Below are 25,522 nucleotides of genomic sequence, written 5' to 3'. Positions count from 1 at the left end.
TAGGTTGTAAAAAATGCTTTTTAAAAAAAAAGATTGCGCGCCACAGCTGATCACCCCCCCACACACGCTATTCTACTTACCCCATGCCTCCTTTGGGTGTGCACTGCCCGTGCGCGCACCTCACATTTGGTGCATGGCCCATATTGCGCATGCGTGCGCGCACTGCACATGCACAGCCAGAAAACTGGTACTAAACCGGTTCAGATTTCACCACTGATACATACATATGGTACACACAGATAGAGGGGTGTGCTTCTGTATTTTTATGAATATAAGTGTATCCGTCTTCATATCCTTAGTATTTCCAGGTATTTATATGATTATAACAATTTGCAGTACTGACAATCTGTGATTTGCACAAATCAACAATAGAATTTAATTATTGTGTGAAGATTTGAACTTAATCTTTTATGTGTCATAATGAATGGCATTGGTTAATTTGCATTTTGGCATGTTTGCTCTCTCATTGTTATGTATGCTTTTTGTCTTGTTTTAACATCTTACAACCATATTATAAAGCGTAATTAAAGTATCTCTTTTATCTGAATCTTATAGGCAAAGGGAATGCCAAGAAGAGCCTTCTGGATGACAGAGAATCAGAATCAGATTGAAAAAGGAAAGCGAATCCGGAACATCCGGTAAACAACGTCTTTTCCCTTTCCTCCAGAATACCACATAATTCTTCTCTTTCCCCAACCAGTAAGAGTCAAGAGAAAAAATAGGAATAGAATTTTGCACCAATAAACAATTATTGTACGTGGAATTCAAGGAAACATTGTATAAAAAAATAAAGGTGGAATATTTCCAGATTCAGAAAAAGAGGAAATATCTGAGGGGAGGGAAGCGCTCGTTCCAGACAATAATGCAGGTCTCACCCTGTGAGAACACAAAAAGCTTGAACCATTCAAGAAGAGATCACAAATATTTTTGACCTCCTCAGGAATCAGTGGCGAAAAAGCTCCACGGATATGTATATTGTAGGAAAAGCACAGATTGCAAATCAGAGCTGATTATGCATCAGAGGATCCACACTGGTGAAAAACCATACAAATGTCCCGAATGTGGCAAAGTCTTTCGCTACACTTCCCAACTTATTGAGCATAAAATAACCCATACTGGAGAAAAGCCCTACCAGTGCCCACAGTGTGCCAAAAAGTTTAGTAAGCATGCCAACCTGGTGAGACATCAGAAGACTCACACTGGGGAAAAACCCTTTGATTGTCCTGATTGTGGGAAAAGTTTCAGTCAGAACTCTTACTTGGTGATACACCAGAGGACTCACACAGGAGAGAAAGCATATGAGTGTCGGGATTGTGGGAAATGTTTCAGTAACAATTCCAACCTGGTAATACACCAGAGGACACACACAGGAGAGAAACCGTATGAGTGTCCAGATTGTGGGAAAAGTTTCAATCAGAACTCTTACCTGGTGATACACCAGAGAACTCACACAGGAGAGAAACCATATGAATGTCCGGATTGTGGGAAAAGTTTCAAAAATAATTATAACCTGGTGAGACACCAGAGGACACACACAGGAGAGAAACCCTTTGATTGTCCTCATTGTGGGAAAAGCTTCAGTCAGAATTCTGACCTGGTGATACACCAGAGGACTCACACTGGGGAGAAACCATATGAGTGTCTGGATTGTGGGAAAAGTTTCAAAATTAATTCCAAACTGATGATACACCAGAGGACACACACAGGAGAGAAACCATATGAGTGTCTATACTGTGGGAAAAGCTTCAGTCTCAACTCTTACTTGGTGATACACAAGAGGACACACACTGGAGAGAAACCATATGAGTGTCCAGTTTGTGGGAAAAGTTTCAATCAACATTGTAACCTTGTGCAACACCAAAGTACTCACACAGGAGAGAAACCATATGAGTGTCCAGATTGTGGGAAAGCTTTCAGTTGGAATTCTGATTTGGTGAGACATCAGAGGACTCACACAGGAGAGAAACCATATGAATGTCCAGATTGTGGGAAAAGCTTTAGTCGTAATTCCTACTTGGTTATACACCAGAGAACTCACACTGGGGAGAAACCATATGAGTGTCCAGCTTGTGGGAAAAGTTTCAGTAATAAGTCTAACCTTCTTAAACACCAGAGGATTCACACAGGAGAGAACCCCTATTAATGTCCAAATTGTGGGAAAGCTTTCAGTTGAAATTCTGACCTGGTGAGACACCAGAGGATTCACACAGCATGAATGCCTGAATTATGAAAAAAATTTCAGTTGAAATTCCCACCTGGTGGAATAATAGGGAACTGACACAAAAGAGGAGCTGTTTAATGTCTCAATTGTGAGAAAGCTTTCACAAGTAGGTCTAATCTAATAAATCATGTCAGTTTACAGACAGATCAGAAGCCATTCAGATGCCCAAACTGTGGTCAGTGTTTCAGTCACAATTCTATTATTAAAGAGAAGAGGACTCATAGATGACTCATAGAGGAGAAAGACCATCAGCTTTCTGATTGGAAGGAAAGTTTGATGGGATCTTAGAAAACTTTCAAGAGTTCACAAAGATATAAATTGCTTGTTTTCACCTTACTGGATTATTTTCAGCCAAAGAGACAAGTTTATTTAGACATGAGAAACTCAACCAGAAGAAATGCTCAGACACAAGAGGATTTGCTTGCAAAAATCAGTGAGTCAGTAAATGAGAATTAGGATTTCAACAACAGTTTTCTGAAAGCATAGTAAGAAACTAAATGTAACTATGTATAATTAGAATATTCCTCAGGCATCAAACCATTCTTATTATATCCAATTTGATATATTATAGAAAGATATATCCTGAAGTCCTGGAGGCGCAGTGGTTAGAATGTACTGTTGCAAAGGCAGTAACCATTCCAAGATACTGGTAGTCCTTGACTTATAACGATTCATTTAGTGACCATTCAAAGTTACAACATCACTGAAAAAAGTGAATTATGGCCCTTTTTCATACTTAGGACCATTGCAGCGTCAGCATTCAGATGCTTAGCAACTGATGGGTGCAATGTCCTGGGGTCATGGGATTCCCTTTTGTGATCTTCCGACAAGCCAATTCAATGGGGTAGCCAGGTTCACTTAACAAATGTGTTACTAATTTAACAGCTGCAGTTATTCAGTTAACAAATGTGGCAAGAAAGGTTGTAAAATGATCTGGAATTAGATGATTTAGAAACAGAACCGGTGTCATGGTCAGATCATTTTCTCCTTCGCCTAGACTTTCGGACCGCTACCCATCACCGCAGGGAGACGGAACCAATACGTTGGTTCCGTCCCAGGCGCCTGATGGACCTGGAGAGGTTCCTGATGGAGCTTGGGCCGTTTCCTGAGGACCTGGCCCACGGCACGGCTGAGGAACTAGTTGTGGCCTGGGAACGGGCCGCGGCTGGAGCTTTGGACCATGTCGTGCCCTTGCGGCCTCTGATCCGGCGTAGATCTCGGCCGGCCCCCTGGTTTTCCGAGGGGCTGAGGGAAATGAAACGCCGGAGAAGACGCCTAGAGAGTGTTTGGAGGTCCAGCCGTTCTGAAGCTGACCGAACACTAGTTAGGTCTTATTCTAAGACCTACCTAGTGGCAATGAGGGAGGCGAAGCGTTCCTACGCTTCCACCCTCATTGCGTCGGCAGATAACCGCCCGGCCGCCCTGTTTCGGGTGACCCGCTCTCTCCTATATCAGGGGGTGCGGGATTTTTTATTTATTTATTTATTTATTTATCAAACTTCTATACCGCCCTTCTCCCGAAGGACTCAGGGCGGTGTACAGCCTTCATTTAAAACAATAAATATACATATTAAAATAACCATTAAAAAGCTTATTCAATGAAAGGCCAGATTAAAACCGTCGATTGACCATAAAAATACCCAATAAAATTACCATTAAAAGTTTAAAATTTAAATTTAGAATTTAAAAAGTCAGGCCAGTCCTGCTTGTATAAATAAATAAGTTTTCAGTTCCCGGCGGAAGGTCCGAAGGTCAGGCAATTGGCGTAAACCGGGAAGTTCGTTCCAGAGAGTAGGTGCTCCCACAGAAGGACCTTCCCCTGGGGGCCGCCAGCCGACACTGCTTGGCGGACGGCACCCTGAGAAGACCCTCTCTGTGAGAGCGTACGGGTCGGTGGGAGGCATGTGGAAACAGCAGGCGGTCCCGTAAGTACCCGGGCCCTAAGCCATGGAGCGCTTTGAAGGTGGTAACCAAAACCTTGAAGCGCACCCGGAAGACCACAGGTAGCCAGTGCAGACTGCGCAGGAGAGGTGTTACCCGGGAGCAACGCGGTGCTCCCTCAATCACCCGCGCAGCTGCATTCTGGACTAACTGCAGTCTCCGGGTACACTTCAAAGGTAGCCCCATGTAGAGAGCATTGCAATAATCCAGTCGAGAAGTGACGAGAGCATGAGTGACCGTGCATAAGGCATCCCGGTCAAGAAAGGGGCGCAACTGGCGGACCAGGCGAACCTGGTAAAAAGCTCTCCTGGAGACGGCCCGCAAGTGAGCTTCTAACCACAGGCCCTCATCCACGGGAACGCCCAAGCTGGGCACTCTTTCCGCTAGCCAGTGACTTTCAACAGTCAGCCGCGGTTGCAGCTGACTGTACCGGGATGCCGGCATCCACAGCCACTCCGTCTTGGATGGATTGAGTCTGAGTCTGTTTCTCCCCATCCAGACCCGTACGGCCTCCAAACAACGGGACAGCACTTCGACAGCTTCGCTGGGGTGGCCTGGGGTGGAAAAGTACAGCTGAGTATCATCAGCGTACAGATGATAACTCACCCCAAAGCCACTGATGACCTCGCCCAACGGCTTCATGTAGATGTTGAACAGGAGAGGCGAGAGAATCGACCCCTGCGGCACCCCACAAGTGAGGCGCCTCGCGGCCGATCTCTGCCCCCCTGTCAACACCGACTGCGACCGGTCGGAGAGGTAGGAGGAGAACCACCGATAAACGGTGCCTCCCACTCCCAACCCCTCCAACCGGCGCAGCAGGATACCATGGTCGATGGTATCAAAAGCCGATGAGAGATCCAACAGGACCAGGGCAGAGGAACAACCCCTATCCCTGGCCCTCCAGAGGTCATCCACCAACGCGACCAAAGCTGTCTCCGTGCTATAACCGGGCCGGAAGCCGGACTGGAACGGGTCTAGATAGACAGCTTCCTCCAGGTACTGAGGGAACTGCCGTGCCACCACTCTCTACAACCTTCCCCACAAAGCGAGGGTTGGAGACTGGACGATAATTACCCAAAATAGCTCGGTCCAGGGAAGGCTTCTTGAGGAGGGGTCTCACCACCGCCTCTTTCAAGGCAGCGGGAAAGACCCCCTCCATCAAAGAAGCATTTATAATACCCGAGCCAGCCTCGTGTCACATCCTGAGTGGCCAGCACCAGCCAGGAGGGCACGGGTCCAGTAAACATGTAGTGGCATGCAGCCTCCCAGCAACCTGTCCATGTCCTCGGAGCCACAGAATCAAACTCATCCCAAACCACATCAACAAGACGAGCCTCAGTCATCTCATCTGGATCATCGCAATCTTGGTCCAAGCTATCCCAAGCTGAGCGATTTTATCGTATAGATAACCACTAAACTCCTCGGCACGTCCCTGTAAGGGTCATCCCGTCCCCTGGTGAAGAAGGAACGGGTCACCCAAACAGGGCGGCCGGGCGGTTATCTGCCGACAATGAGGAGGCGTAGAACGCCGCCTCCCTCAGTGCCACTAGGTAGGTCTTTGAAAAGACCTAACTAGTGTCCGATCAGCCGGGCGGCTGGACCTCCAGGTGCTCTCTAGGCGTCTTCTCCGGCGTTTCATCTCTCTCAGCTCCTCAGAGAACCAAGGAGCTAATCGAGATCTGCGCCGGGTCAGAGGTCGCAAAGGCACGACACGGTCCAAAGCCCCAGCAGCGGCCTGTTCCCAGGCCGCAACTAGTTCTTCAGTCGTGCCATGGGTAAGATCCTCAGGAACGGCCCAAGCTCCGTCTGGAACCTCTCAGGGTCCATCAGGCGCCTGGGACGGAACCAACGCATTGGCTCCGTCTCCTGCAGTGGTGAGTAGCGGTCTGAAAGTCTAGGCGGAGGAGAAAATGATCTGACCATGACACCGGTATTGTCACTAAATCTCTTACTACCAGATCATTAAACCACTGTCCAGAGATATAAATCAGATCCAGCGCAGATCCCCCCGTGTGAGTAGGGCCATCAGTTACTTGAATCAGGTCCAAGGCCGTCATGGAAGCCTGGAACTCCTGAACCACTGTTGATGACAAGCCAGCCGATGGCAGATTGAAATCGCCCATGACCAAAAGTCTGGGGATCTCAACAGCCACCCCGGCAAGCACCTCCAGTAGCTCAGGCAGGGCTGTAGTCACGTAGCAAGGAGCCAGGTACGCGATCAACAAACCCATCTGATTCTTATGGCCCCACTTCACAAGAAGGGATTCACAGCCGGCTATCTGAGGAACAGTGGTCTCTCTCGGCTCTAGACCCTCTCTCATTACAACCGCCACCCCTCCACCCCTACCCTGGGCCCTTGGCTGATGGAATGCTCGGAAACCTGGCGGGCACAGTTCAACTAGGGGCACCCCCCCTTCTGCACCCAACCAGGTCTCCGTAATGCCCATAAAGTCCGTGGATTCCCCCTGGATAAGATCGCAAATCAGGGGGGCCTTGTTAACCACGGACCGGGCATTGCACAACATCAACGAGGCCCGGGCTCTGAGGATCCTGACCTTCCGGGAACGGGGGGGCCGGAGCACACGATCGCTTTTAAACAGCGAACACGTGCTCCCAACGACGATCTGACCCCTTGCTTCCGCCATATCTGCCCCTCCCACTTACCGTACAGATGGAACCAACTTCCAATTCTGGAGCGAACCCCTCACCCTCCCTCGGACCAGATGAAAACGCGTGAACTGGGACTGGGACTGAACCAACCCTCCCCGACGGGATCTCCCCCCCTCCCGTCACTTTCCTCTCCCCCTTTAAAAAACCCTTATTAAAAAACCTATGTACAAAACCCCATAAATTCTTCTTCCTCGCATGCCACCTCTCCGGGTCCCAAGACCCCTCGTTAAGGCCGGCCCTCGATAACCCAGATGGCCATTCCTGCGGCGGGGAACCTCGCAGTTGAAGAAGTTCGGCAGCCGTATATTTCATGCATAAAGATCTAAATAACAGCGGGGAGAGGAAAAGTTCCCGGTCAGTAGATGGTATTGCGGACGATGGGTGAAACCGGAACAGTCACAGACAACGGCCAAAAGGCCGGTAGGGCAACAGTTAGATGAAATAAAAGTTGGGCTGATGAATTCTGCCCATAATGTCATATCGACTAAGGTCAAAGTTCCACCTGCCAGAGCTGTTCGTATCCAAACCGGCGATAACATTGCCGCTCAAAAATGCGCAAACCGTCCAGGCATCCGCAAAGATGGCAAATGCGGTCAATGATGGTGAATCGTTGGGTTGTTGGTATCCGTGCTGCTAAGCAGAGCTGCCAAAAAATCAGCGGCCCACACTCAGTCGCCGATGTCCTGACGACCGGCTGCAGCAACCCTCGGCCAAGCCAGGCCATTTCTAGCGCCAATCCGCGCCCTTCCAAAATGGCGGCCGTCGTTCATCATCATTAGTAGTGGCCTCCGATGGTATCAGGGCCACTGTTGGTATCATTGCCGCTGGACGCTTCAGCCGGTGACACCCATGCTGGGTAATCGGCCACTGATGACCCATGCGGCCGCCTGGCAGCGAACCACAAAACCGGGCCGGCTCTTCTCAGCGGGCGCTGCTACCCGCCCGGCGCCTCTGCCCCGTTCCTGGCAGCCGGGGGTCCAACAGGGCCCACAGGTCTTCATCCGGCTGTCGGGAAGATGGTCCACAGGGCGATAGCTCCAGGCCGCTCGGCAACAGCTCTCCGGTCTTCCCGGCGGGCGCTGCCCCATGCCACGCCCAACCAAAATGGCCGCCGCCATCCGCCCGTCCGCCGTCCGCTGCTCGCCCGGCACTTTAGCCCCGTTCCTGGCAGCCGGGGGTCCAGCAGGGCCCACAGGTCTCTATCCGGCTGTCAGGAAGATGGTCCATAGAGCGATAAGCCCAGGCAGCTCGGCCACAGCTCTCCGTTCTTCCCGGCGGGCGCATGCAGCGCCCACCCAAGATGGCCGCCGCCATCCGCCGTCTGCCGCCCGACACTTCAGCCCCGTTCCCCGGCAGCCGGGGGTCTAACGAGACCTAAAGATCTCTGTCCGGCTGTCGGGGAGATAATCTGCGGGGCGATGGGTCCGGGCAGCCTAGCAGCCACCTCCGCGGCTTCCCGGCCGGGAAAAAACCCGACCCGCTGTCGGCATGTATTTTACAACGCCGCCATCCTGCACATGCGCAGAAGAAGAAGCTGATGGGATGACCCGTTGCGGGGGGTTTAGTGGTTATCTATACGATAAAATCGTTCAGCTCCGGGATGGCTTGGACCAAAATTGGGATGATCCGGGTGAGAAGGCGGAGTTGCGTCTTGTTGAGATTGTTTGGGATGAGTTTGACCCTGTGGCTCCCAAGGACATGGACAGGTTGTTGGGGAGGCTGCATGCCACTACATGTTTACTGGACCCGTGCCCTTCCTGGTTGGTGCTGGCCTCCCAGGAAGTGACACGAGGCTGGCTCCAGGGGATTATCAACGCTTCTCTGTCGGAGGGGGTTTTCCCTGCCGCCTTGAAGGAGGCGGTGGTGAGACCCCTCCTCAAGAAGCCTTCCCTGGACCCAGCTATTTTAGGTAATTACCGTCCAGTCTCCAACCTTCGCTTTATTGTGAAGGTTGTAGAGAGTGCTGTGGCACGGCAGCTACCCCAATACCTGGATGAAGCTGTTTATCTAGACCCGTTCCAGTCCGGCGTCCGACCCGGATATAGCACGGAGACAGCTTTGGTTGCGTTGGTGGATGATCTCTGGAGGGCCAGAGAAAGGGGTTATTCCTCTGCTCTGGTCCTGTTAGACCTCTCAGCGGCTTTTGATACCATCGACCATGGTATCCTGCTGCGCCGGTTGGGGGGGTTGGGAGTGGGAGGCACCGTTTATCGGTGGTTCTCCTCCTATCTCTCTGACCTGTCGCAGACGGTGTTGACGGGAGGGGCAGAGGTCGACCGCGAGGCACCTTACTTGTGGGGTGCCGCAGGGGTCGATTCTCTCGCCCCTTCTGTTCAACATCTATATGAAGCCGTTGGGTGAGATCATCAGTGGCTTCGGGGTGAGATATCAGCTGTACGCTGACGACACTCAGCTGTACTTTTCCACCCCGGGCCACCCCAATGAAGCTGTCGAAGTGCTGTCCCGGTGTTTGGAAGCCGTACGGGTCTGGATGGGGAGGAACAGGCTCAAGCTCAATCCCTCCAAGACGGAGTGGCTGTGGATGCCGGCACCCCGATACAGTCAGCTGCAACCGCAGCTGACTGTCGGGGGCGAGTTATTGGCCCCAAGGGAAAGGGTGCGCAACTTGGGTGTTCTCCTGGATGCACGGCTGTCATTTGAAGATCATTTGACGGCCGTCTCCAGGAGACCCTTTCACCAGGTCCGCCTGGTTCTCCAGTTGCTCCCCTTCCTCGATCGGGATGCCTTATGCACAGTCACTCATGCTCTCGTTACCTCTCGCCTGGATTATTGCAATGCTCTCTACATGGGGCTCCCCTTGAGGTGCACTCGGAGGCTTCAGTTGGTCCAGAATGCAGCTGCTCGGGTGATAGAGGGAGTTCCACGTAGCTCCCATGTAACACCTCTCCTGCGCAGACTGCCCTGGCTACCTGTTGCCTTTCGGGTGAATTTCAAGGTTTTGGTTACCACCTTCAAAACGCTCCATGGCTTGGGGCCTGGGTACTTACGGGACCGCCTACTGTTACCTCATGCCTCCCACCGACCCGTACGCTCACACAGAGTGGGACTTCTCAGGGTGCCGTCCGCCAAACAATGTCGGCTGGTGGCCCCCAGGGGAAGATCCTTCTCTGTGGGGGCTCCTACTCTCTGGAATGAACTTCCCCCTGGTTTATGCCAAATACCTGACCTTCGGACCTTTCGCCGCGAATTGAAAACGCATTTATTCATTCACGCAGGGCTGGCTTAAGTTTTTCTTAAACTGCTTAAATTTTTAAACTTTTAAATTCTATTTATGTTTTAAATTGGGTTTTTAGATTTTAAATATTTTAATGTTTCGGCCAATTGTATAATAAGTTTCTTAATTCAGTTTTTAATTGTACATTGTTTATGTTTTATCCTGGCTGTACACCGCCCTGAGTCCTTTGGGAGAAGGGCGGTCTAGAAATCCAATTAATAATAATAATAATAATAATAATAATAATAATAATAATAATAATAATAATAATAATAATAATAATAATAATAATAATAATAAAAAAAATGGGACAAATCTCACTTAACAACTGTCTCGCTTAGGAACAGAAATTTTGAGCTCAATTGTGGTTGTAAGTTGAAGATGACCTCTAGTAAGAATAGTTGCCCCTGCCTGGACTAATATTCTGCAGTAATGTTTCTAAAGATACATTATATAATGAGAGCCATTAATTTTGTCATGATAGGCTGTAATTACCATTCAGCCTGGACTATTTGCTGTAGTTAATTCATGAACTTAGTGACTTGGGACAGTGTGATGGGTGGCATATAAATTTAATAAGTAAATAAATGTGAATATACTTAGGATGCAGACAGACAGATGCACATTAAGTATTATTTTATGGTTCTTTGGTTGTTTGAAAATATATAATAGTTCATACATTGTACTTTTTTTTTCATTTGCCGCTAAACACTTTTGTCAAAAGAGAGAGAAAGGTAAATTCTACTTACTCATTACAGACCCGCAGTTCGGAATTGAATCTTCTTAGTTTAAGGCAAATGATGTGCTTCTTGAATCACACCATCCTAGTTCTCAGTTTTGTATAATGAACCTCCTTCAAGTCCTGGAAGTAAAAAATCTCTATCTGGCTTTTCAAAATGAGAATGGGTTTTCCTGTGAAATATGAAAAAAGATAAAAGAATTCCAGGTGAGTGGTGCGGTAGAGCTCTCACCCAATCAGGAGGCTGTGAGTTTGATCCTAGGTAGAGACAGATATTTTTCTCTCTGGACACAATGGGACTATATCTGCTGCAAACTCCACATTGGTGACAGGAAGGGCATCCGGCCAGTAAACACTCAGCTCCATTCAGTTGCCCTGACTCCATCCCGCAAGGCATACATTACGGGATCATTAAATGACAGAAAAGAAGATAAAAGAATTCCACATCAATTGACAGATTTTGGAACTCTGATAACTGCAAGCTTAGCATTTTGGGGAACAGAGACTGGACTCTGTCCAATAGCCAGGTTGGTTGGTGTCAGGGAATTATGCAGCTGGTGTCCCAACAGAGACGCTGACAGTAGTTTTATATAAATCTATTTAGTACCTATATTTAGAGGAAACAAGGTAGGGACATCATTACATCCTGAGGTAAATCGTCAGGTAAATCTCAGATCAGCATACAGAGCACACAGAAGAAAAAGGCGGGAAAAAAGAACGGCCCCCTTTACACCCAGCAGCCAATCATAATGTAGACTGCCTCATGCAGGAGCCCACACTCTTCAACCAATCAATGGCCACTGTGTGTTCTGCTCCACTGTGCACTTTATTGTTCCAGCTTTTAAATTAAATATCTGAACAGCTGGGCTCCAAACAGGCTTGAACTGTTGGCATGAAATGTCGCCTAGAGAGTTTCTGTTTAGAAATCTATCTAGCCAATCTCGCTTCTGGTTATTCCATTTCAACATCTTCCCCTCAGGACCCCAAAACAACTAGACTACTAGACACAAATATATTTCCCCCACCCCGTGCCATCACTCTATTAAACAGCCAACTCCCACACTACTGCCTTCTGCCCAAAGACATTTATTTATTTTATTTATTTTATTTTATTAGATTTTTATACTGCCCTTCTCCCGAAGGACTCAGGGCGGTGTACAGCCAGAAAATAAAAACCCACAATATACACATTAAAACAGAAATTTAAAACGAAGCATATTACAAAAGTGTCCGACATTTAAAAATTTAAAACCCTAAAATTAATAAATAATCCCAATTAAAATTTAATAAAACTTTTAAGCCAGTCCCGCTTGAATAAATAAATGCGTTTTCAGCTCACGGCGAAAAGTCCGAAGATCAGGCACTTGGCGTAAACCAGGAAGTTATTCCAGAGCGTGAGGAGCTCCAACAGAAAGGCCCTACCCCTGGGGATTAAATGTTTGGCGAGCATGAGAAACCCTCTCTGTGTGGCGTGCGGGTGGTGGAGGCATAAAATAACAAAATCCTGTAAGTACCTATTTACCCATGTGGTAGGCTGTATTGCTATTATCCTCGTCATCTTATCCTTCACGTTTCCTACTACCTTCTCCTATCTGTATTGATCATGTGATCAATTATTGTATCTTATGATTTATGATTGCCTTATGACTATATGACTATCACTTTGTAGTTATATTTGTATAACTGAAGTGTATGCACCAGAGACCATTTCCTTTTGTGTCCAAAACACACTTGCCCAATAAAGAATTGTATCCTATTCTTTCCAATTTTTGATTATTATTTTTTTCAAATTCCATGTCTGACTCCAAGCACTGAATTGCTCAGAGTCTCTTTGCCCTCATTTTTACATCTTTCATTTTCCATAAAGATTTGTCCAATGGCTCATTGAAATCCAAGTATACCATCTGTACAGTATTTGCTGATCTGGTAATTTAATTGCTTAAATCAAAAAAAGGCAATAAGGTTTGTTTGGCAAAACCTGTTTCTAACAAACCCATGCTGGCTTCTAGTAATCACCTTGCTTGTTTATAGGAGCTCACACATTCTCTGCTTGATTATATTTTTTCCCAGGATTTTACCAGATATTGTTGTCAAATTGATTGGCCTATAATTTAGTTTATTTTCCTCCTTTTTATAGTTTGGAATCACATCAGTTCTTTCCCAGTACTCTAGTATTTCTCCTATGTTACATAAACTTTGAAAAATTACATTCCATGGTTTCAAATTTGTATTATCTTGAATTCTTGGTAATGCTACAATACAATACAATACAATAATTATACTTATACTAATACTATACTACAGAAGGAATGTAGGTGGGCACTTCAAGGTTTTATCTCATTTCATTATTCTATTAATAGGATGAAGCTGGAAATGATTTAAGGCTGTACACATGCCACAGGAAAATCTGGCTGGAACAATCTTGGCAGGCCCCAAATGTCCCCAATTCGCGTATGTGCCTGGTGCCAAAGCCAATGATGGACGCCAGACACGAGGTGCAGGTTTTCTGGTTGCTTTTGATCGGAGTACTCCAAGGAAAAGGGCTCCTGGCCAAAATGCTAAGAATGAAGAACAAAGGATTAAGAAAGTTTTATATATTTTCATTAAAAGAGAAGGCAGGACAAGGTGAGATAATTAGAAATATCATCTAATAAAGATTTTAGTAATAATTCTACAATTTGTTCTATTGATCTCTAGCTCTCCTTATTCCTAAGACTTGGCTAATGAATGCCCCAGGAGTTATCTAATACAGTAGTCACCAACTGGTGGTCCGTGCGAAAATTTTGGTGGTCAAGCGCAGGAGGAGCTGCTCCAGGATGAGCAATGGCCAGTCCTGTGACTAGAGCTGTGGAATATGGGACTGGCCAGGCAGCTCATGGTGGGGCTGTAAATCTCCACCATAGGGGGAGGTTCCTGTAACTTGCAACTCTGTAGCGCAGCCCTGGGCGGAATGAGGTCATGGTGAAAGGGCGTGTGGCGTGTGGGGCCGAAGCAATGGGTGGCGGCAACCCCTACCTGTTTCTTCCCCCTGCTGTAGCTTCCTGTCGACTGAAGCCACCAGTGGCTGTCCCCACCCCTCACCCTCCCTTCCTAGTCACTCCTCCCCTGGCCTGAGAAGGGAAGGGCAGGGGATGGAGATTTGTTCCATATTCCTCTGACTCCAAAGGCGCAGTGGCCTCTCTGGCTGGGAAATGCCAGATGACCCTGGCTCTATCCCTCTGTCCGAGGCTGAGTATCCATCAGAGCCTTCCCCAGGCTCCAGAATTGGCCCAGGTTCTTCCCCAACCTCCTCATTGTCTGAGTCTGCCACCAGCTCTGCTGGCCGGCGACAAGAAAAATCTTCTTCAGCTCTGACAGGATAGTGGGGAATTAAAGGATTTATATTCCTTGCAAGCAGTTGGTCATTTGCATCCTTTTTATATATATAAAATAAATATAAATCCTTCCATTCCTTTATATATATATATATATAAATCCTTCCATTCCCCACTATCCTGTCAGCACTGAAGAAGTTTCTTGGATGAGAAGCAAAACATCTTCAAAAGAAAAAACAAGAAAGTCCAGTTGCCTCTTGAAAAAAAGCCCCTTTGGGACAACCATGACCTGGAGGACTGAGAATCTTTACCGACTCTGCATTCTATGTGTTCCCTTTTGCGATTAAAAGAAAACCTTTTTTTCCCCATAAGTTGAGAGGAAACAATAAAATTAAAATTGGGGAAAGTAAAAGCTATTGATACAAATAGGGATCATAGTAGGGATAAAGAAACACAATAGGGATTTAACACATTACTGTTTACCGATAAGGTATTTGTTATCTGACCCTGACTTCCCCTTTCAATCCGGCCTCCCAGTTTAAATCCTACTTTATTTTTTATTTATTTGTATCCCTCCTTTATTATTTCTTCAATTTAGCCATTCTAAAGTCATCCTCAAAAACATACATTTTTATTATTTATTTATAAATGAAATTTCTATAGCCCCCCTCCACCAAAACCAACAGTGGGCGATGTATAACAGATTAAAAACATATAAATGACATATATAAAAATGTAAACATCTATACTAAGAAATAAGTAATATAAAAACAACTCTACAGCCCCCCCAGGCAATAAAATGGATGCAAATGGCTACCTCAGCAATTCAACCATCTGAGCATATCTCAGATTGCCTTAGAGCCCCAGGCCTGAAGATTTAGACAGGTCTTGAGAGTCTTCCAGAAGCTCAAGAAGGGTGGAATTAATCTCATTTCAGGGGAAAGGATATTACGTAAGATGGGGACCACAGCAGAGAAGGCACATTTCTGAGAGTCCCCAAGTGCATTTTCCCAGGTGATGGTGCCCGCCGCATGTTTTCTTTTTTTTATTATTATTATTATTATTTTTAAATTTTTTTTAACAAACAAAAAAGAAAATACATTATTACACCCTTGTGCTATACATAAAAGGAAGATTTGGGTCTTTGGATATATCCTCATGATTGCCAAAATCCACGTTCTCGATGTACAGGTACTGAAGCGTCCAATTTTGCAAGCGCATAGTCCACAAATGGTTTCCAAGTCTTCCAGAAAATATCTTCTTTATACACACCACTTCTAATTTTAATATCACATGTCAATTTATCATTTAAGGCTAATTTCCACATTTCAGAATTCCACTCTTCTATCTAAGAATCACATCTAATTTCCAATATCTAGCTATTATAATTCTACCTATTATAATCATAATTCTAATCAATTCTTGCACTGCTTTTTTGATACAATTTTGAAATAACATGTATAAACTTATTACCAAAGCCTAAAGCCTCCACAATTACTTTAATAGCTTCCCATTGTACAGAATCAAAAGCTTTAAAAATATCCAATGATATTATACCAATTTTATCACCGTTATGTTCAGCTACATCTATAATATTTAATACTCTTCTAACAATATCACTCATATATCTACCCTTCACGAAACCTACTTGGTTGTAACTTATATATCTATCTATAAATCTATTTAATCTATTACTTATAATAGCAGTAAATATCTTTGCATCCTGATTAATTAAAGAAATGGGCCGATAGGACTCAATCCTTTCTAAATCTTTATCTGGCTTAGGAATTAGGGATATCACCGTTCTATTCCATGACGAAGGTACTTCTCCACCATGTAATATTCCGTTAAATAATTTTTGCAATCTTGGTATTATTAATTCTTTAAATTCTTTATAGAACTCAGCAGGTAATCCATCCTCACCTGGAGCTTTCCCTAATTTTATTTTTTGTATAACTCCATTAATCTCATCTTGTGTTATATCTTCTTCCATCAATTCCTTATATGTTTGATCAATTTTCACCACATATTTTTCTAAATAGCTTTGCAATTTTCCCCGATTAACTGGTTTCTTTGAATATAGATTCTGAAAAAAATTTCTAACCACTTCACATTTCTCTAATTTTTTATAACATCTTATACCTCTGTCATCTATCAAAACTCCAATTTCTCTCTTCTCTCTTTTATTTTTCGCCATCTTTGCCAATAACTTAGAATTTCTGTTACTAAATTCAAAAAAATTCCTATTTAAATATCTCAAATTTCTTTTTACCAACTCTGTATCCTCTTCTATCATTTTATTTCTTAACATATTAAGCTCCTGAAGAATTTTTTTTCTTTAGTAAGCAAAAATTGATTTTCCAATTCTTTAATCTGGTTTTTATCTCTTTCCATTTTAATTTTATAATTTTTATATTTCCTACTTGATAATTTAATACTCTCCCCTCTAAACACCGCTTTCATCACATCCCAAACAATTTCAAATTTAACCTCCCCGTTATCATTTAATCTCCAACTTTCCTCCAATTTTTTAAGTATCCATTTTTTATCCTTTTCATTTTATACAGTTTCTCCTCATATCTCCAATAGCTTCTTTTTTTCTCAAAATTAAAATCTAAATCCACCATAACTTCTGCATGATCAGAATCTTTAAAAATTCCCACATCTACCTTATCCACATTATTCAACAAATCTTTAGAAAGAAAAATATAATCAATTCTAGAATATGTATTATATATCTTAGAGAAAAAAGTATATACTCTTTCAATTCCTTTAACCTCTCTCCACACATCCACCACGCCGTTTCGAAGCATCCACGTATTTAAAATCCCCATTTTATTTGCTCCTCCACAGCGGGTGGGGTTAGTACTATCTATTTTATCTCTGATTAAATTAAAATCCCCAGCCACAATTACTTTCCCTACACTTTCCTTCTCCAAAATTTTTGTTATTTTTTCAAGAAATTCTCTTTGTTTTTCATTCGGTAAATATAAATTAACAAGTGTCACTTTTTCCTCATTAAGATTTCCAACAATTATTACATATCTTCCATCCTCATCCAAAATTACCTGATGTTTTTCAAAATACACCCTATCTGATATCAGTGTTGCAACTCCTCTGGCTTTTGAAGTTCCAAATGCTTTTTCATATATTTGCATACCTTTTATATACATTCTATTTGAATCTTCAGATTTCTGATGGGTTTCTTGTAAAAATAAAATATCAGGTAAATCTCTTTTAATCTTAAATTCTAATCTTCTTCTTTTAATCTGATTCCCTGTACCCTTCACATTCCATGACATTATTTTTATAACTCCCATTTAAAATATAAATTTTTCAATCCTATCCCCACATCTTTCTTTCTGTGCCCAAAACCCAACATTAAACTCCCATATAACCAACATTTAACATATAAAAAACAGTAAAGAAACCAAGAGAAAACAAAAAACAAGACAAACAATAAAATACAAACAATCTTCTTCCCCCACATCCTCATCGATTTCGCCTCCATAAAGAGAATGGGGGAGAGGGGACGTGCCAATGTCCGGGCCACTTCTTTCGGGCTGTCTATTTAAATTCATCACTCAAAAAAAAAGATAATGTTGGCTCTCTCCCGCATTCAGCTTCATATTTTCCAAGACTCTTATCTGCTTCTTCTCCTACTGTATCCTCACGACTTTTCTTCTGTTCAACCAACACAGGTGATATTTCTTTCCTCTTTAACCCTTTGGGGTCTTGCCCTCCAATAGCCCCTTTTTCTTCTTCTGGGGTTGATGTTTCCACGTGTATTCCACCCATCTTAAGCATTTGGTCTTTTATCTCCATTAAATCCTCCATCTCAATCAGTCCAAGCTCCCGTAGATATAATAGTGCATCTATGTCTGGGGTGATTGTACGCATCCTTCCTTTATAAAAAAATTTCAATTGTTGTGGTGGCCTCCAATTATATTTAATTCCATTATCTCTCAAAACTTTTGTAATTGGTTTTAAAAAAAATCTCCATGCCCTTTCTTCTCTTGATATATCCGGGAAGACTTGGATAGTCTTCCCTTCAAACTTTAAAGCATCTCCCATCTCTCTCACCTTGGCCATAATTTCCAGCTTATCACCAAGATTTGCAAACCTGACAAGCACATTCCTGTTAGAACCATTTTGCCTTCTATATCCAATTCTAAAAACACTTGCCAATCTGCTATTGTAAACGTAAGTTGCGTATCCAAATCATTAATCCATTTCAAAACCCGCTGTTTCAATTTATCCTCCTTTTCTTCTGAGATCCCTCGAATAACCAAATTATATTTCCTCATCTCTTCTTCCAAGAGACAAATTCTCTTATCTTGCTGCTTATTTTTATAATATATTTCACCAATTTGCCGATCCACTTTTACCTCATGTACATGGATCTGCTCCATTTCATCTTTAATAATTGTCATTTCCTCTCTTTGCTTTGCAAAATTTTCATTCATCTCTTGTTTCATCTTTTTCATTTCTGATGTCATTTCCAGTCTCATATTATCCATACGCTCTGATAGTCCTGTTATTTTTTCCCCAGTTTTATTTAAAGCTGCAGCAAGTTGCTGCGTTTCTGAAAGTTGTTGAGTCATTTTAAATAATCTTAAAAACCATGACCGTGGTGGGGTAAGGACCTTTCCTTCACTTCACAGGGCTTATTAATGAAGATTTATGAGGATTTATGTTGTTTGGAATGCACCGTTATGGATGAAAGTTAATAAATCATGAAGTGAAAGTGTTAACAGCCCAGCAGACTGAATTTAAAACTGGTAGGTCATCTGAAACTGTTTGAACTAAGGAGTTTTTACAGCGTGGGGGTGACCGAGCCAACTGGCAGACACGATAGGTTTGGAATTTTGCTTTTTCTATTATAACTATCGTGTTCTGTGCTTTATGGATGCTGAGGCCAAGGAGTAAATATTAAATGTTAAAGACTGAATTAGTTAATGAGAAGAATTTAATTGAAGAGCAAATTGATCTTTTGTGTTGGACTGACCGGCAATAGAATTTTACTGGGCGGACAATTTTTTCTCCTTTTATTTTTTTTCTTTTGAGAGGAAATTAATAGCTTGTTTATATTACAGATAACAACAAAAAGGATTTTTTTTTGTTTAAGTTGGACCGAAGCAGAACGAAGCAGTAAATTTCTTATATTTCTTTTCTTTTTTTTTCTTTCTCCTTTGCCGACGTGGAGAAAAAATGGCGTTGATTACTGTTTAAAAGCTGTGAGGTATTATGTATTTGTATAAAATATGTATTTGTATAAACCTTTTTTGACTAATAAAAACTTTTTGAATAAAAAAAAAAAAAAAGCTGTGAGGTATTTGTGTTTTTTTGTGGAGTGAGTCACAAGCTACTATGAGATAACGAGTGCAAATAAGCCGCTTCACTTCAATGAAAAGACTGCCGTCCCTTGATCTTCATTAAGACCCTCTGTAAAATTGGTTTGAAATACTAGCCCGCCGCATGTTTTCTTTGCCAGGTGTCATTGGGCAGGCTGAAATAAGCAGGGAATGGCCATACTTCAACTCAATCCCATGCCAGGAAGGCCTTTCAAAGGCAAAACCAGCACCTCGAACTGGATCTGCAAGGAAGCTGTCAATCAAGGCAGCTCAGGGAGCAGAGGTGTGACATGTGGTGCTTCAGAAACACCTATAGCTTATCCAGCCATTGCATTCTCTACCAGCTAAAACTTTTGGATGCTCTTCAAGGGCAGCTGATGCAGAATTTATTGAAGTCATCCAATACAGGTAGTCCTTGACTTACATTAGGAAAATTAGAATATCGTGCAAAAGTTCATTTATTTCAGTAATGCAACTTAAAAGGTGAAACTAATATATGAGATAGACTCATTACATGCAAAGCGAGATAGTTCAAGCCTTGATTTGTCATAATTTTGATGATTATGGCTTACAGCTCCTGAAAACCTCAAATTCACAATCTCAGAAAATTAGAATATTGTGAAAAGGTTCAATATTCTAGGCTCAAAGTGTCTCACTCTAATCAGCTAATTAAGCCATAACACCTGCAAAGGGTTCCTGAGCCTTTAAATGGTCTCTCAGTCTGGTTCAGTAGGAATCATGGGAAAGACTGCTGACCTGACAGTTGTGCAGAAAACCATCACTGACACCCTCCATAAGGAGGTAAAGCCTCAAAAGGTAATTCCAGATGAAGTTGGATGTTCCCAAAGTACTGTATCAAAGCACATTAATAGAAAGTTATGTGGAAGGGAAAAGTGTGGAAGAAAAAGGTGCACAAGCAGCAGGGATGACCGCATCCTGGAGAGGATTGCCAGGAAAGGCCATTCAAAAGTGTTGGCGACTTTCCAAGGAGTGGACTGAGGCTGGAGTCAGTGCATCAAGAGCAATCACACACAGATGGATCTGGACATGGGCTTCAAATGTTGTACAGGCTAAAGAAAAAAAAGAACTGGTCTGTTGCTCAGTGGTCCAAAGTCCTCTTTTCTGATGAGAGCAACTTTTGCATCTCATTTGGAAACCAAGGACCCAGAGTCTGTATGAAGAATGGAGAGGCACACACTGCAAGATGCTTGAAGTCCAGTGTGAAGTTTCCACAGTCTGTGTTGATTTGGGGAGCCATGTCATTTGCTGGTGTTGGTCCACTGTGCTTCATTAAATCCAGCGTCAACACATCCGTCTAGCAGGAGATTTTGAAGCACTTCATGCTTCCTTCCGCAGACGAGCTTTATGGGGATGCTGACTTCATTTTCCAGCAGGACTTGGCACCTGCCCACACTGCAAAAAGTACCAAAACCTGATTCAATGCCCATGGATTACCGTGCTTGATTGGCCAGCAAACTCACCTGACCTGAATCCCATAGAGAATCTATGGGGCATTGCCAAGAGAAAGATGAAAGACATGAGACCGAACAATGCGGAAAATAAATGAACTTTTATACGATATTCTAATTTTCCGAGTTTCACCTGTACAACAATTTGTTTAGTGACCATTCGAAGTTACAACAGCAATGAAAAAAGTGACTTATGACCATTTTTCACACTTATGATTGTATCAGCATCCCCATGGTCATGGGATTTACATTCAGATGCTTGTCCACTGGTTTTTATTTATGACAGTTGCAGTGTCCCAGGGTCATATGATCATCTTTTGTGATCTTTGGACAAGCAAAGCCAATGGGAATGACAGATTCACTTAGCAACCGTGTTACTAACTTATCAACCACAGTCATTCGCTTAAGAAATATGAGAAGGGAAGTCGTAAAATGAGAGAAAACTCACTTAACAACTGTTTCACTGAGCAACATAAATTTTGGGCTCAGTCATGGTCAAGGACTACCTGTATGCAGGTGACTAGGGCATGATTGACCGTAACCAGGGTCTGCAGATCCAGGAACAGCCACAACTGGCTCTCAATTGAATCAGTAATAAAAATGTTAGGATGTAGAGAGTTTTTTGATCTCCAGTGACAGGCAAACCCTGCTAAAATGCAGGAATCTTTAGATCAGCTTCCCAGCCTGCAAACTAGTTTTGCCCAAGCAGCCTGGGAATTCTCAAGGCTGAAATCTTAGTACTCTGGAAATTGGGAAGACTGCTCGAGGGAGCAGAGAGCATAATAGACAGAAGATGATAGTATCTCCTATCTAAATGTCATTGGAAGACACGCAGGAGACACATTTATTTATTTATTTATTTATTTATTTATTTATTTATTTATTTATTTATTTATTTATTTATTTATTTTGTCACACAGTATATATAAGCATAAGCATGAAATAACTATATAAATATATAAGCACCTATATAAGCATGAGTATTTACTAACTATATTAATTGGATATAATGAAAGGAAACAATAGGACAGGAACGGTAGGCACTCTTGTGCTCTTATGCACACCCCTTACAGACCTCTTAGGAATGGGGTGAGGTCAATAGTAGACAGTTTTGGTTGAAGCTTTGGGGATTTTGGGAAGAGACCACAGAGTCCTGTAGTGTATTCCAAGTATTAACAACTCTGCTACTGAAGTCATATTTTCTGCAATCAAGATTGGAGCGGTTAACATTAAGCTTAAATCTATTGTGTGCTCATGTGTTGTTGCAATTGAAGCCGAAGTAGTCTTCGACAGGAAGGACATTGTAATAGATGATTCTATGAGTTAAACTCAGGTCATGTCGAAGGTGGCATAGTTCTAAATTTTCTAAACTCAGGATTTCAAGTCTGGTGGCATAAGGTATTTTGTTGTATTTGGAGGAGTGGAGAACTCTTCTTGTAAAATATTTCTGGACACTTTCAATTGTATTAATGTCTGAAATGAGGTATGGGTTCCAGACAGGCGAGCTGTATTCAAGAATTGGTCTAGCAAATGTTTTATATGCTCTGGTTAGTAGTGTAGTGTTTTTGGAGAAGAAGCTACGCAAGATTAGGTTTACAACTCTTGAAGCCTTTTTTGCAATGTAGTTGCAGTGGGCTTTGGCACTTAGATCATTTGATATGAAAACTCCAAGGTCTTTAACAGGGTGGGGGTCTTCTGTAAGGTAATGTCCATCAAGCTTGTACTTAGTGTTTGGGTTCTTTTTTCCAATATGTAGGACTGAGCATTTGCTGGTTGAGATTTGGAGTTGCCAAGTTTTAGACCATTCAGATACAAAGTCAAGGTCTTTTTGAAGGGTAGTTGTATTGTTGGTGGTGTTAAATAGTTTGACATCATCAGCAAAGAGAACACAATTACTTGTAATACGATCACAGAGATCATTAATGTATAATATGAAGAGTGTTGGTCCAAGAACGCTGCCTTGGGGAGCGCCACTTTTGACAGGAACAGGATTTTTTAAATTTCTTTTTGTCACAACAGTATACACAAACAATTATCATAGATAAAACAACATATCTTGAAGAAAATATATATATATATATACGAGTAAAAAAATATGCATCAACTATATTAATTTGATATAATGAAGGAAACAATAGGACAGGAACGGTAGGCACTTTTGTGCTCTTATGCACGCCACTTATAGTCCTCTTAGGAATGGGGTGAAGTCAATAGTAGACAGTTTTTGGTTGAAAATTTTGGGATTTTGAGTAGAGACAATGGAGTCAGGTAATAAGTTCCAAGCTTTGATAGAGCATTGCCAGTTTTTGATAGAGCATTGCCAGTTTTGACCACTTGTTGTCTGTTTGACAAGAAACCAGAACATTATCCAGATGTGTGGACTTCAATTCAAAAAAAAACCTTCTGAGCATGTCCAAGATGGCGTCGCCCTGCTGATCGGGGGAGCCGCGACGGGCCTTTTTGGGCTCTGTCCGGGTCTGGGGGGGGCCTAAATAACATCTTAGGCCCCCGCCCTGATGGATGAAGATCCAGTCACCCGGAAAAGGGGTGACTTGGCGCTGTGCGACTCCGAGGGGCGTTGGGAGGAGCCCCGGAGTTGCAGTGCTTTGATGGCGATCCTGGCGGCCTGCCGAGGCCTGCCGAGCCGCCGCCAGCCTTTTCGGCGTTTTTGCGGTGGTGGCGGTGGCGGCAGCGGCGGCGGGGGGGGGGTGTTGACATTGCGGACCCCCTGGACTCCTGCCTTGAAGACTCAGGCATTTAGAAGATGGGTGATTTGGAGCTGGGCGTCTCCAGGGGCAATGGGAGGAGCCTCGGAGATCTGGAGGGCCGCCCGGGCTCCGTCGGCCTCTTTGAACTCTCGGTGGTGGCGGCGGCGGCCTGGTCTTCCCCGCTGGGCGTTGGCGCCGGTGGAGCCCGGGGCTTGCTGGCGGGATTTGGCGACCGGTGTCCCTTCCCGGATGGCGGGGATTGCGGTGGCCTTCTTGCGGCGGCGATGGGGCTCTTCCGGCGGCGATGGGCGGGCGGGGGCGGTAGGCGGCGGCGGCCTTCCCCGGTGCTTTGAGGCGGCTGATGGCCCGGTAGGCCCAACGTGGCTGTGGCCTTGCCCTACCATCATCCCAGTGCCGAAGAAGCCCACCATCAAGGAACTGAATGACTACAGACCAGTTGCTCTAACATCTGTAGTCATGAAAACCTTTGAAAGGCTAGTGCTTTCCTACTTGAAAACCATCACGGATCCGCTGTTAGACCCCTTGCAATTTGCATACCGAGCAAACAGATCAACAGATGATGCTGTTAATATGGCTCTGCACTACATCCTACAGCATCTTGAGTCTCCAAAGACCTATGCAAGGATCCTTTTTGTAGACTTTAGTTCAGCATTCAATACCATCATTCCAGACATTCTTCTAACTAAGCTAAACCAGCTACCGGAACAGACTTGTAAGTGGATCACAAGCTTCCTAACAAACAGGAAGCAGCAGGTGAAGCTAAGCAAGATCACATCAAATACCTGTACAATTAGCACACTTGGCCAATAAAAATTCTATTCTATTCTATTCTATTCTAGTGGCGTGGATATCTGGTGGTGCCTGAGGAAGGCCCACGGGCCCAGCGGATACCCCTCCATTATTTAACATCTTTAAATAACATCTGTATCATCGTTCCTCCCCCCTTCTTCCATAGTCCACCCCTGGTTGTTTGTATGGGGTGGTGAATTGACTGAGCTAGCGGTTTGGTCATCTACCGCACAAGGATTACCACAAACTGTTTCCCATCAGGACAGACTAGTAATGGTCAATTTACCATCTGCTTTATCATCTGCTACCATCTTGACCAGCCCAGGATGGGCCTTTTGCCAGATTTTCTTCTGTGATGCGAACATTTTACGTAGCTGACCTACTTGCCTCGAGATGCCCCTCTCATGTTTGGCCCTCCAAATTATCGAGGCCCACCTTGAGACGGGCTTTGGAGCCCAGTGCATGCTAAAAAATAGGAGGCTTAGGGTTTTTAATTAGTTGTTTTAGCAGGTTTTTAAGGGAGTTTTAGAGGATTTTAAGGGCTGGGGGGGAGGATTTGATGGTGAGAACCCTGGGAAGGATCCAGCCCCTGTGCTTGTTCGCAACATTTTTACATCTGGTCTGAAGGCAGGGGGGGAGGTTTCTGTTCCAGGACTAGAGGGCTGTTCAATCGGTACGGTAAGTGGGAGAGGCAGATATGGCGGAGGGCGGGGGCCGTATCGAGTGTTGGGAGCACATGTTCGATGTCTGAAAGCGATCACGTGCTCCGGTCCCTTAGTCCTTACCCGTTCCCCGGGTGGCCATGATCCTCAGAGCTTGGATCTTCGGTTGATGTTATGTAATGCCCGGTCCGTGGTTAATAAGGCTCCCCTGATTTGCGATCTTATTCAGGGGGAGTCCGCGGACCTGATGGGCATTACGGAAACCTGGTTGGGCCCAGAGGGGGGTGTCCCCCTTGTTGAGATGTGCCCTCCAGGTTTCCGTGCATTCCATCAGCCGAGGGTCCAAGGTAGGGGCGGGGGGGGTGGCGGTTGTTATCAAGGAAGATCTAGAGCCGAGGG

At 44.1% G+C, this 25,522-nt stretch overlaps 1 protein-coding gene across 1 annotated transcript in view; it reads left to right on the top strand.

Annotated features, from left to right (window-relative positions):
- Positions 1-644: 644 nt before the first annotated feature.
- The window catches only part of LOC131192519 (zinc finger protein 850-like), a 38,189-nt gene continuing 13,311 nt past the window's right edge, over positions 645-25,522 (top strand). The window contains exon 1 of the mRNA XM_058171727.1: positions 645-2,078. Within this exon, the coding sequence (XP_058027710.1) occupies positions 1,013-2,078 (1,066 nt within the window). The 5' untranslated portion in view covers positions 645-1,012. The remainder of the gene's footprint in view (positions 2,079-25,522) is intronic.

The sequence above is a fragment of the Ahaetulla prasina genome, chromosome 2, assembly GCF_028640845.1.
Source record: "Ahaetulla prasina isolate Xishuangbanna chromosome 2, ASM2864084v1, whole genome shotgun sequence".
Lineage (NCBI taxonomy): Eukaryota > Metazoa > Chordata > Lepidosauria > Squamata > Colubridae > Ahaetulla > Ahaetulla prasina.
This window is presented reverse-complemented; position numbering and strand designations above follow the sequence as displayed.